Source organism: Chrysemys picta, chromosome 8 (genome assembly GCF_011386835.1).
Source record: "Chrysemys picta bellii isolate R12L10 chromosome 8, ASM1138683v2, whole genome shotgun sequence".
Lineage (NCBI taxonomy): Eukaryota > Metazoa > Chordata > Testudines > Emydidae > Chrysemys > Chrysemys picta.
This window is the reverse complement of record NC_088798.1, coordinates 47,861,159-47,874,566: the sequence shown is the minus strand read 5'-3', so window position 1 is coordinate 47,874,566 and position 13,408 is coordinate 47,861,159. Positions and strand designations below refer to the sequence as shown.

General features: G+C 36.1%; 2 protein-coding genes across 2 annotated transcripts in view; one reads left to right on the top strand and one right to left on the bottom strand.

The window, feature by feature from the left end:
* Positions 1 to 13,408, top strand: part of CDC73 (cell division cycle 73) — a 182,376-nt gene that overhangs the window by 84,207 nt on the left and 84,761 nt on the right. The window lies entirely within an intron of this gene.
* B3GALT2 (beta-1,3-galactosyltransferase 2) lies at positions 4,207 to 11,601 on the bottom strand. The gene is made up of 2 exons (XM_005306880.4): positions 11,005 to 11,601; positions 4,207 to 5,949 (listed from the first exon to the last, which is right to left on the bottom strand). The coding sequence occupies exon 2, from the start codon at positions 5,815 to 5,817 to the stop codon at positions 4,540 to 4,542; it is 1,278 nt and encodes a 425-aa protein (XP_005306937.1). The 5' UTR covers positions 5,818 to 5,949; positions 11,005 to 11,601; the 3' UTR covers positions 4,207 to 4,539.

Below are 13,408 nucleotides of genomic sequence, written 5' to 3'. Positions count from 1 at the left end.
TAATACAACACAGGCAGTTGGCTGTCTTGTTAATTTCCGGGCTCCATGTTGGAGCTGTGAAATTGACAAGAAAGCCAGGAAGCTGGACTCCTGCTGCTCCTGTCTCTCCGATCAGGGAAGCGAGACGCCCGAGCGGCTGCATCCCCCACTCCCAGCAGGGAACTGAGTGGAAACTGCACAGGCTTTCAGCCCCCCACACTGCCCCTCTTCAATCAGTGGAAGCACTCCTGGTGAGGATGCACACCACTGGCAGAAGGAAGGTAGCGTAAACATCAGCCACTGACTGGCTGTAAGTGGACCTAACATAGGTCAACTTAAGTCTGTAGTGTAGACATGCACTGAGAAAATATGATCAGTGCTTGAGGTAGGATGCTGAACTATTCACCTTCAACCTAGGATCTGAAAGTTGGATGTTTGTTGTGCTATACATAACTGCCATGAAAAATTGAGTTAATAACTTTGAACTTAGTTAAGAACATTTTGCTCTTCTGTAGTATCTTCCATTTAAGTCTCAAAAGCATCTTACAGATTTTGAATTTCTCCCCACAGCACCACTTGAGGCTTGGAAGTATTTTTATTCTTATTTTGCATGTGGAAACTGAGATAGAGGTCATGAGACTTGCCCAAGATCACACAGGAAATCTATCAGAATTGGTCCTGTCTCCCAACCCCATGCTGTTAGCCATAAGACCTCATTTTTCCACAGAGAAGGGTATTGATGTTTGAGCTGGAAAAGAACCTATCTCGCTTGCTTAGCTGAAGATGCACAGGGAACAGATATATTGTCAGATGATGCCTGTTTTCAATAGTTACTTTCTGGATTACACATAGTTATTTTATATACATCTTTTTTTTAGCTAAGGAAGTATCAACTGTTAGCCAAAAATCATGAAATTTCCCTGCTGATAGTCCACTGACCATTGTTCTCGTCATTTAAGACTGCTCTTAACTGTATTCCCTTCCCTTCCCTTATATCTACCTGATAATATTACTGTCAGCTTATAGTTTGATTCCATTTGTTCTTTTTCTCATCTTACAACCAAAAAACAGATAAATGAAAATATTTCATTTAACTTTGGCAATTGAGGTATATATTGAGCTGTAGGTACATGTGTATTGTAGGAACACACCATAGAACAAATTCTTTATCTTTAGCCACAAATGCTCAAATTACTTTTATGAAAAATATAGTTTCTGTCCATCTTAGTTTGGACAGAACTCAATGTAAAACTCAAAACATAGTTTTCTTCTAGTGAAGAGAATATTGTAAGTGAAAAATTACAAACAAAATAATAAAAAAGAGTAAAGAATTTGTACCATAAATTGCTATTGTATTATTTTAAACATGAACTAATGCTTTCTTATTTTGTACTAGGGTGAGCAGAAACTAAGTGGTGTCTAAACACAACATAGACAAATGGAAAGCAATTTTTATTTTTTTAAATGGGAAAATATTTTACTATTTCATCCTGTAATAGTCTTTCAGTGTAATTAGTCTTTCAGGCCCCCTTCACTTCTTAAAGTTGGTTCTGAACAAGGGGAAAGAGAACAGTGTTCAGGGGCAAAAAAAACTTCAGTAGACTGGCTATCTTGTTTATAGTCCAAATATTTATTTTTGTATTTATAAAGTGCCTTCAAGTTACACGTAGGCACTAATACAAATTTTTACAAACTATGATGGACTCTCAATATGGCTTATAAAACTAAGCAGCTTTTTTCTCTCTCACACACTCACACACAGCACCTGATTGCTAACAAATCCTCTGCCAGTCACAGTGCCAGACTAAACTGATGGATGTTGCAACCTGTCCTAAAATGCTGCCAAACTCTGGCAGACTTTAAAGAGGAATAAATTCCAAAGATGAGTCTGTTAGAGGATACCTTGCTGCCAACCCTAGAGTTCAAGTGCCAAGCCACATAAGGTTTAGCTATTAACCCCTTCGATTAACCCCTCAGCAAGCAGAATTCCAGTACAGAGAAGTGTTATGTGCTGTGTATGTCTTGTTCACACTTGTTAAACAATATTCTGGACTAGTTGAAACTTCTGAATAACTCAAATAAAAAGTACATTACAGTGGTCCAGCCTGGAAGTGCCAAAGGTATGGCTAAGCACTGAGGTCCTACTCAGGAAGGGCTGTATTCTTTGGGTCAGCTGTTGATTGGGGAAGGTCTCTTGAGCCATTGCTCTTAACGGAACATCAGGGCCCAGTGCTGGATGCATTATGAACCCATGATAGCATATCACATAATTAAGCAACTGCATACATCCTTAATGGAGGGAACAGTCTGCCCCCAACCATCTCTCCAGATGTCTTCCCAATAACCAGCAGCATTATTTCCATCTTGTCTAGCTTTCATCCAGAATGCTATCTCTGACAAGTATCAACTGGAAAGCAAACTGTATTTGAAGGAAAACCAAAAATGGGTATCAGCACAGTGGTAAAGCAGCAGCCCCAAAGTCTGTTTCCCTCAGTCACCTTCATGTGCATATAGAGGGAATGGCTATGAACGTCATCATTTTCAGAACTAAATGAGATTTATTTTTTCAGTGCAACTTTCACTTAATCCAAGCAGCATACCCACTCTCCCATGCAAATATCATAAACTAGTCTAGCAATTTTTCCTATAGGCTTGGAAAGAAGAGAGATTGTTCTGTTTAATACTTTGAAAATGCTCATACACTGTGGTTGTGGTACCATCTGAGTAGTTAAATTGAATACAAAAGGTGGCGAGATAGAATACAGCTGGACTTCAAAAATCAAATTGCTCAGTGTTCCCTGGGAGGAACAAACACAACCTCTGTAATCCAGCTTGTTCATACCTACTAGTATTTTCCTTGTGGTCAGTCATATTAAAGGTTGCTAAGAGTAAACAGTATCTGTATAGACTCATGCTCTTTCCGTTATTACCCGAAGATCAACCAAAAAATCAGTGCAGTGTCTGTGCCTTACGTAATTTGAAAACCCAGTGTAATAAAGATTAGGGGAAACCAGAGAAGTCTTAAATAATGCAGAAGCTGACTAAACACTACCTTCTGAGTAACCTTCCTGTAAAGGAAGGTTTGAGTGATCATAGATATAGTCTGTTTATAGTAAAATAAATAATAAAAGTGAATCAAATAATATAACTATTACCCAAATGTATCAAGCATTTCCCCTCTCCCCCCCACCCCCCCCGCAATAAAGGTACTATTGGAGGTTGCAGGATGGTTTTCTACTAAATCAAAGGTATATGGCTGTAAACCTGGCACTGTGACCACAAATACTGACTTAGAATATCTAGAATTAGTAGGCAGCAACCTATTGGGAAATGAGCTTTCTAAATAGGTGCATTGGTAGAGTGGAAATCTATAGATATAATAAATCTATATTTTTACTTGTCACTTTCAGTGGGACACAGGAGTGAATTTCATCTCACTCGTGTTATTTTTATTTTTTTAGACAATTTTACTATCCAGATATGTCAGTTTTGCTAAATTATCACTTTTATACTACCTTTGTGGAAAAGAAGATTTTTGGCTTACTTTGCTCAAATGACAATTTTCACTTAGTTAATAGTATTTTTGAGAGGGGAGAGGAACTGCAGTCTTTCCCCCCACAAATTGGAGCATTTTTGAGACCAGATCAAAGGTACTGAGTTTTGCATTTTCATACACCTTTAACTACCTCAAAGAAAGTGAATGCAATAGCAGATATAATGGACTTGCATGGTGAGTAGTATATTAGGACTAGGATGCTCTTTGTCACTGAGATTATGGTGTCATCCTCCGAATATAATTCAGAGTTTGAAGTAACCTTCAATGACTTCTCAATTTAAACTTTAATCTAAACCTCAATTCACATTACAAGCTGTCACACGACAAAATAGCAGCCTTCTAAACTGTGGGTTTTGTTTGTCTTACTGTAGTAAAGTATGTGCTCAGTGCTTTAAAATGCATTGATAGTTTCAATCTCAAATTGTAAATGTCACATTACTAAACTCCTATTGCCTGTGAAATAGCTATGTAATCACTTTTTAACATGGTTCTGAAGTTAGGGAAGAAAACTTCTTTGTAAACTTACAAAATGTCCTTAACTTGTCATGGATAGTTTTATTTACAACAGGTCTAGACAACAGAATGAAATCATTAATGGCTGAAGAGGAAATAATTTTTTGAATTAGAGCAGTGTGTGCATTTAAAAAAAATTAATAATTTAGTGTGGAAAATATGCTCAATTATATTTTATTGGCACATAAAATAGCAAGTGTACCACCAAAGTGTGCATGCTTATTATTGCACGTTAACACAGAAAAATCCTTGTATACCATCTCTTTTTCCTCGAATTTGTTTGGAAAACCTTTTGGTTATAGTTTCATAATATTACTATCTTCAAGAATTATACTCTTCTAAAATTAAAAAAATAATTTTCAAACTCCATTATGTGATGAGGGCTTAACTAAAGACTTTCCCATTAAGCTCATCCGTTTTCACTGTACATGCTTTCAGCAATATTTACAAATTGCACATGGGATACTTTTATAGAGGGAGTATTGTCCTTTTTAATGCAGTTTACGATGGCGATACCTGCCAGCTTTATCTTTTGCTGCATTGGCACAGGCATTGTGCTTATTTTGTTGTAAGTGGTTCCAGTATTTGATCAGTTCACTAGGCTGGAACTGATGGGAGGTAATTAGGTGGCTATATTTACAGCTGGAATAAGAAACTCGCCAGTGATTGAAGACAAACTCATTGGGTGGGGGCATAGGGTCAATTCGCAACTTGGCAAGACAGATCCCCACATATACATCCTCTAAGTGCAAGCGTTTGATGCTTAAAGAGACTTTAAATATCTTTTCTGCCAAATCTCCAGAAAAGACATAACCAGTTCCTGAGCAGAATACAGGGTAACGCTCACTTGGATACAGATCAGGTGGCATATACCACTTGCTATCCTTGTTCCTATTAGGTGCATACCCTCTCATTAGGTAACCTGTAAAATATTTGTGCCTTGGAGGCAGTTCTGGCTTCAGAAGCTTATGTATTAAATACTCAGTATTGACAAACATATCACTGTCAGTTTTCATAACATAGGGAACATTTGGACAGTAGGTGGCAACCCAGTTCATCCCCATAAGAGTTTTAATAGTTAAGTTATAATAAGTGTCTAAATATTCTTGTTGAATAACGTCATGGTATTGTCTGCTTTCCTCCAGTATGGCACGTTGAAGGTATCCGTTTAGTTTAATGCTTAAGCCCAGCAAAAAAATGCGAATAATTTGGATACCCGGTGCCAGGCTTTCATTACCCCACGTTTGCCGAATAGCTTGTCTAGCTTCCACTTGGCCTGGTTCTGCAGCTATGAGTAGTATTAGAAAAGGACTCTTCTCCTGGCATTTTTCGGGCTCATTTATTATATATTTAAAATGATATGAAGTTGGATGTCCAGTACCTTTCTCATTATAAATACTTCCATTGGCACTGAGTGTATTCTCTAAACCAGTTACTCCTTGTGGTGACAGGTCAGTGTTGTTGGAATTAGTGACTGTCTGAGGCCTAAGAGTCTGAGGGACTGTATCCTTCCAAATATTCCTCAGAGAGCTGTGGTTTGTCTCGCTTTTTGTAGACCTAAATCCTCGAACAGTGTAAGCCACAGGATTTTCTTTGAATCCAGCCCTGCCTGGCAGCCAGTCATGATGATTAAAGAACAGAAACATAGCAAAAAGAAACACGAGAGAAAGCAGACCAATAAGATGGGTGCGAAACAGAGACCTTTTGGCATTCCACGTCATTTTTGCAAAACAGCAGTGTCGTCTTCTCCACTGAAGCATGTTGTACATATCCAACAATGGGATGTGAGATAATGGTTGAACAAAATGCTTTTTCCTTTCCTTTTGAATCCACTGCTATTCTTTGGTATTCATCTTCTGTTATATTCACATTGAGTAATTCTCGGCAGAAGGGTCACCCAGCTGCATAGGTGAAAAAAAACCAACCTTTTACAATTCACCTTAAGATCAGGTTTTTATAATAAAAAGTTACAATGAAAAATAAGTAGCAAATAAAATTTCAATTTTACGATAAAATATTAGTCTCAGTGTAATTATCTAAACAAAGTTGAATTCCACACTAAAAGGCAAACTTAATCTTTTTAGGTTAAAACGTACTTGACACATTAGCATTTGGGAAACGTATAGCACTTTACAAATTACAAAAAAGTTTTTGCTTTATATGGATAGTGTATTCTAGATATTAATGATTTGTCTTCTCCTTCCCACTGTGCAATAAAAGGTAGTTTGTTCAACTCTGGACAAGAAAGTCTGAGGCTGACTTAGAGCTGATTTATGTATAGTGAATGTAAAACTGTTCTACAATTCTTGAGAAAGGCCAAGTGAAAAGGCCATGATAACAGATGGGAAGGTTTATTGGCATTAATTAAAATTGATTTGACATGCAGTGAGTAGTATGGCTCTCACAGTCAGAGGCCCTTTTTGTAAAATGGTCATGTTTGGGTAGTGGGACAGACGGTGCAAAGTTGATTATAGCAGAGTTCTGTTAGTCACAGTACACTGCTTGGCATGTTTTCATTGGCCCCTATTGTGTTCAGAAACTCAGTGAGAAGTTGCACCTGTCAACATTAATTTTTGGGGTCCAGTAACCTCACTACAGTTGTCACAGTAACAAATCATAAATGCATTCGTTCATCTTTGACTCACCTTTAACCTGTAGTTCCACAATGAGGGGTTGAAGAGAACATTTCCTGTACCTCAATCTTCTATGGTTAATTTTAAAATGAAATATTTAATTTACTATAGGGACGGAGAGTTCAGTTGTGTGTATAAAATAGGAAGTAAAATTACACAGTAATTTCACAATTTTTATAGTAAACCACGGACTATTTTTAATGCTTTCCTTGTTTTTAAAGTAACTAACTTGTAAGCTTCTGTTAAAATGTTACAGTTAAGACAAAATTATACTAGCAGCTGCAACTATAGAAAATTTGCTAACGTAGCTTTACAGCATGACTTCCCATCTCCTCATAAATTTATTTTGAGATTCAAGAGCAGAGTCAATATGGCAGCTTCATGATGCTGCATATTAAAAGCTGATCACATCATCTCATAAATGAGCCTTTCATTGCACAGTACAAATTTGTTCGTGATTTTCAATTTGCTCTAATTTATTTCTAGACTCTAGGGTTTTGAGTTGGAAAAAAAAAGCCTATCTTGTAGGAGTCCCATGGAAAACACTTCTTTTATGTAAATGTGTAATTTATTTAATTACTTCGCTATCTTCCAAAGCCAATATTTGGATTAATTCTTCATTTAAAAGAAGGTAGTGACATGTTACATGGATAATTACAAGATTTAAACTGTAAAGATGTAATTTGAAAGGTTGGCACAGAGATAATTTATTAAATCATACTATAGTTAGAGATTAAAAATCTTTACTTACTCCCCCCCCACACACACTTGTTTGTATGTATATATAGTCTACAAGTCTGTGCCCAAAACATGTAGAAAAATAAAAATGATTCTAAAAAAAATTCTACATAAAGCTTTTAAAGTGGCCATATGTCAGACTAAATTTAAAGTGAAAAAATGAATAGATCTTTCTGCAGAGGAAAGCTCATTCAAAATATTTGATTACAGTGCTGAAAGTATTATCTTACTGAATGAAAGCTATAGTTTGTCTATCTTACTAACCTCCACTAGGAGGAGCAAGTAAGTGGGGATTTTAACCATGATTTGCAACAATGTAAATGTATCTGAAAAGGCCATATAGTTCCAAAATTCTGCTTCTGAAACCATAAAATATTTGCTCAGTGATAGATTAAACTCTTCTATATGAAGATTTTCTATTATTGTATGCAGTGCCTAAACCCACTGAGTTGAAGTAGTTTTCTCTTAAGTTGAAATTGTTTAATGGCTCATGTCGTTTATTTGATTCTGAGCTGCCTCTAAAACTATTTTAGAATGTGCACAACACATACCTGTAACATGGAGGTTAAACTTGTAAGTGATAAAATTATTTAATTTGAGAACTAACCTGAAATTGTCTGTGTGGGAGGAAATAAATCCCTAAGGTTTTAATTTTGAGCTGATCTGCCTATTCATGAACTTGTGTGTGTGTGCGCGCGAGAGAGAGAAATATATAACACAGACAATGCGTTTTATGTGAAAAATCAGTGGTTTGAGTTTTAAATTTACAATAAAAGCAAATATAACAGTCTTACTTCAAATGTGTCCGTTCAGCCAACATCTCTCAGTACAATGAATATTTAATGCCAGCTTCTGACGGTGGGGATATATTTGGTAAAAAATTGTTATTCCATTACTTATGTAGGCTCTTGTAGATTTCAGAAACTGAAAATACAAGATTTCTTGAAAAGCTGAATAAAGGATAGCAACTGCAGTTCAGTTTAACTTTGTAGCCACACTGAATTATTCCACTACCACAACTTTCTCTTATTAAATGCAAAATATTTCAGTGAATTTTATCTTGGTAACTGTAACTATTAAGTAATATTTTAATGTTGTAACTTTTTGCTGTGCACCCATTTTTAGTTAGAGGCACTTGAAAGTATTTGAGAATATTTCATGTGCAAATGTGTAGAACGAGCTTCTGAAAACTTGTTTTCAATTAATTTTCATAAGAAAATATTATAGGAATAGAGGATTTTAAAAGCTGAAGCTTATTTAGAATCTGCATGCTTATGTGGTCTGTTTAAATTTTTTAATATATTAAGCCTATCCTCAGCTCAAAACTTCATAAAAATGAGGTGATTTCTTCAAATGTTTCTTGAATTTTCATGCATTTTAATAAAACCGTATATTCAAAAATTGTATAATTTCTTGTGTTTAAAAATGTCTGTTCACTAGGCTTGTGGAAATATTTACTGGAAGGCTAAATTAAAACTTGATGTCTTCATTATGTCATTTGTAATTGTGGTTCAAAATATTTTAAAATGCATGAAGGAAATTAAGAATTGTATCTCTAAGTATAAGAATAATTGTCCTTTTTTTGGGCGGGGGGGAAGTATGACAGATTATATTACCTAATAAAATTTGCCTAATGTTTAACAAACTGTGAGAAGTTGGCAGTATACATTATGAAAAGCATTAATGGTTTTGTTTCCTGCCACTTGACTGTTTTATTAGGTAGAGTATTCTCAAACATTTGTTCAGTCAGTAATATTAAGCTGTATTTTTTTTTAAAAAGCTTAGAATTAACACATCCTGTGTTACTGGTAAGTGGGACTAAACCTACCCAGAGAGTCGAACAGTCACCTTGTCCTTTGAGTGCTATAGTATGCAGCTGTGCATTTTAAGTATATTATTTATAAAAGCTCTATTTGTTTCTCAACACTTGAATGTGCAGTGATTGATGTATTGTGAATAGACAAAGTTAGACTGTAGAATGCCTCTTGAATGTTTTATTTTTGGTCTTTGCTCCGCTTGTGTTTCAGCTCCTTCTATTTCCAGTAGTGCTCAATAATTATGGCTCTGCAGATTGAAGCATTAGTTTCAGCTCTGCATTTATACATCCTGGAATTTCATATTTTGATTAGCTCTGTGGGCAAACCCTTAATTAGAGGGAAAAGTTGAGAAGGCAGCCTGAGAATTGGTGTACTGGTGGTAAATAGCAGCAGGGTTTAAGCACATTATGCAGGGCCTAATATCTATGTTGACATATTAACTACATTAATCCATTGCACAAAATGGACTATACTCAAACTGATGTTTTCTTTTCTGCTTGTTAAAATCTAATAACTTTAAAGCATGAAATTCACAAAATTAACTATTATTCATTGGAACATCTGCTGAGGTTAGTCGTCCCCCCCTCCCCCCAAGTGAATTTTTTACAAAATTAAAGTTTCGGACAAATTTAACACATGTTATGTTTCTTAAGGTGCCACTCAGTGTTCAAGTTACATCATCTTGCTGCATCTTTTGTTAAATTAGACATGCAGACTTTGTCCACAGTTGCATTAGTTTTATTATATGTTAGAATTGCCTGGGACAAAGCAAGCACTTTTATATAATACTCTTTAATCATTTATTATGTTTTATTGATAGATTTTGCAGATAAGGATATTCACTCTGTAGCTGTATAAGATTGTTATAGATTCAGGTCTTTTATTTTTATTGTGATAGTAACATGAGATTCTGGTCTGTTTTTTATCAGTACAGTATTTTAAGATTACCGAGCTTAAACAATAGAAAGAAATGATTTTCAATCAATTTATCATGGTGCCTTTTTTATAGTTCGAGTTAAACAATCAATGTGTTATATATTAAGCAGAACTTGTAATGATGGCATGATGTAAATTACATGCTCACCATCTTGAGTGATACCATTGTATTAAGGTTTCCTTTGGGGATCTCAGTGGAGCCTGATACTACTTGTAAAATGTGATGGCTAATTGTACTGCTGGTAGATTAAATCATGTCAATTCTTTTGCTTGCTTTTTTTGGTCTTTAAATATTATCAGCATGCCTAATTTATCTGATGACATTTTGCTTGTGTTTAAGAGCAATATATAGAAAATGCAAGAAGGATTGAAGGTACTACTTAACTAATGTAATTTGACTGCATGGTCTCTTTTGATGGTTCAGGGCACTCAGCGTGTGTCACACAGCCATTTTACCAGGGCTTTAAGATTACTTCAGATAAGGATTAAATCTGACCTAGTTTGAGAGGATGGTTAACTGATTTTTTTTTAAACGAGGTTTTTAAGTTGAATTTCTCAAATACAATAACCACACATAGATACATTATCCCCATAATCCCTCTTCCCTTAACCCTCAGTTGACCGTGAGAAACATATTTAATAACTAAGAAGTAAAACAGTAGTGATATTTGTTCTCTGTTGTGTGGGTGCTGGGGGGGGGGGGGAGGAATTGCTGGAATTCTTTTTCAGTGTTCATGGAAATGTTATCTCTGGGAACTATAGGTTGGCAGTGATCTATACCTATAGGATGCAAAGGTAATAGACGAATATCTCACACATGGTTTAGACATACCTTCCTTGGTTAGGCCATTTACGTTGAGAGGATTATGCCCACTGAAAATAGTTTTGGCACGCCATCACTTCAGCAAAAAAAGATGCTATCGAACATGCGCACATCTCCCAAACGTCTGCTTCCTGCGATTGCTTTTCACGGTATCCAATCTGTCCATCTGTCTGCTCGTTGCTGTGTTACCTTCCTTGCTTATAAGTGTCCATTTCTTGGGGTCTTTTGTTCATCTTTCAAATGAAAGAACAGTAGCTCTTGCTTGTGTTCCGAGGAGGGTTGTCTGTTCCTGACAATTGATGCATTGAAGCTTTTACATCTGGTATTTCCCTTGTCGGACAATGCAGTGCTGTATTCTCTTCTCAGTATCCATATTTCTAGCGATAATGTTAAGCAGCAAGTGCTAGAATGTTGTGGTTCAGTTGCATTCAGGAATGGGATTTATCTCTTCCTTCCTTCCTCCTTTGTTGCTAGGCAGTAACTGAAAAGGTTTTGAGCAATTTTAACTAAGGGTTTTGGTCTATAAAATCCACTCCATAGTTCTTCAGCTGCTGCACAGGCAGGCAGCAGTTTAAATGTGGGCTTTGACAGATGCTGTCTTCTGACAGAGCAGAATTTAACGTCATTGCTTGGCTGACTCCCACGTGATTGTTTGCATTCATTTTGACTAAATCCTAAGGCAGCCAGAAAGCTTACAGGTTTTTACTTCTATTTGATAAATGATACATATTCAGTACAAGTGTAGTGATGAGTGAATAATATGAAAATAGGATGATTATTAAATGAATGATTGAGTTTGTTTTTCAAATTGTATTCCCTTAACTTTAGTGCCATAACTTACAATTCACTAATGTTTTTTAACGTTAGACATTCCATTTTCTTATTCTGGATATACTTCTGCAGAGGATAAGAGCTATAAGCTTTTAAATATGTTAGCTTGGGTTAACCTCTTCACTGCTCTGTGAACATGCCTGGTTATTCTGTGTAAAATAGGACCTATGTCCTACTATATTATAATATTGAAATAAAAATAGAATGACGCCACCTTTATTTCCTACACCCATGACTGCTCATGTGGAAACTCCTCTTCATGATCTTAGTTTAGTCAAAGCAGCTGGCAGCAGCTAATGTACAAACACCAAGGCATTTAGAAGTCACAAAGTTCAGCATTGCAGAAATAGGGGAACTGAATGACTGTAAGAGACCCTGATATTTTTATAAATTTTATTCTTTTTTTGAAATGTCTACAGTATGTAATTTGTCTTGATATTCTTAATACAACCTGTATTACGTTTTCTTTTCTCTCATTTAATACATGGAGATATACCTATCTCATAGAACTGGAAGGGACCCTGAAAGGTCATCGAAGTCCAGCCCCCTGCCTTCACTAGCAGGACCAAGTACTGATTTTGCCCCAGATCCCTAAGTGACCCTTTCAAGGATTGAACTCACAACCTTGGGTTTAGCAGGTCAATGCTCAAACCACTGAGCTATCCCTCCTCACTTAACAACCTGATCCTTTTATGGCATAGTATCATAGTAAATTCTGTGATGTATGCAGTACATATGCAAAACCGCCAAAGATTTTACCCAATTATAGGGAACACAATTGTACTGAAGAATGAATATTTGAGTATTTATCCATCTTGTCCTTTGGAAACGGTCCACTGATTTTTCATTTCTGCAGCTCTTCTAATGAGACTAACCATTGCTTAAGATTGAGAATTTCTTCATTGGACTACCATATCATATGCTACCTCTGACTTCTGTAGTGCACTGGGCAAGTACCTGCTGTAATGGAAATTAAATAACTATTCATGCTTCCCCAGGTGCAGTCAATGTGGTTTACTATTCCAGTCGCATGTTCTGATAACTTACAAAAGCTATTTACCAAAATATCAATGTATAAAAGTCCACCATGTTAATTAGAATGATCTTTTTTCAGTCTATGTATTTCCAATCGTAATTACAATTTGTGTAAACTCTATTACCCTCTTTGAGGTACTATATACAGTAACTCCTCGCTTAACGTTGTAGTTATGTTCCTGAAAAATGCTACTTTAAGCAAAACAATGTTAAGCAAATCCAATTTCCCCATAAGAATTAACGTAAATGGGGGCAGGGAAGTTGGGGGTTAGGTTCCAGGGAATTTTTTTCGCCAGACAAGACTATATTTTGTGTGTGTGTGTGTGTGTGTGTGTGTACACACACAAGTTTTAAACAATTAATTTAATATTGTACACAGCAATGATGATTGTGAAGCTTGGTTGAGGCGGTGGAGTCAGAGGGTGGGCTATTTCCCAGGGGATTCTTTATTGCTAGATGAACTAGCATTGGGCTGAGCCCTCAAGGGTTAACACATTGTTATTAACAGCCTCACACTCTACAAGCGAGCAGGAATGGAGGGAGGAGA

What these genes read in the sequence shown, in the direction of transcription:
- B3GALT2 (XM_005306880.4), bottom strand. Translation starts at nt 5,817, where the DNA reads ATGTACAACATGCTTCAGTGGAGAAGACGACACTGCTGTTTTGCAAAA.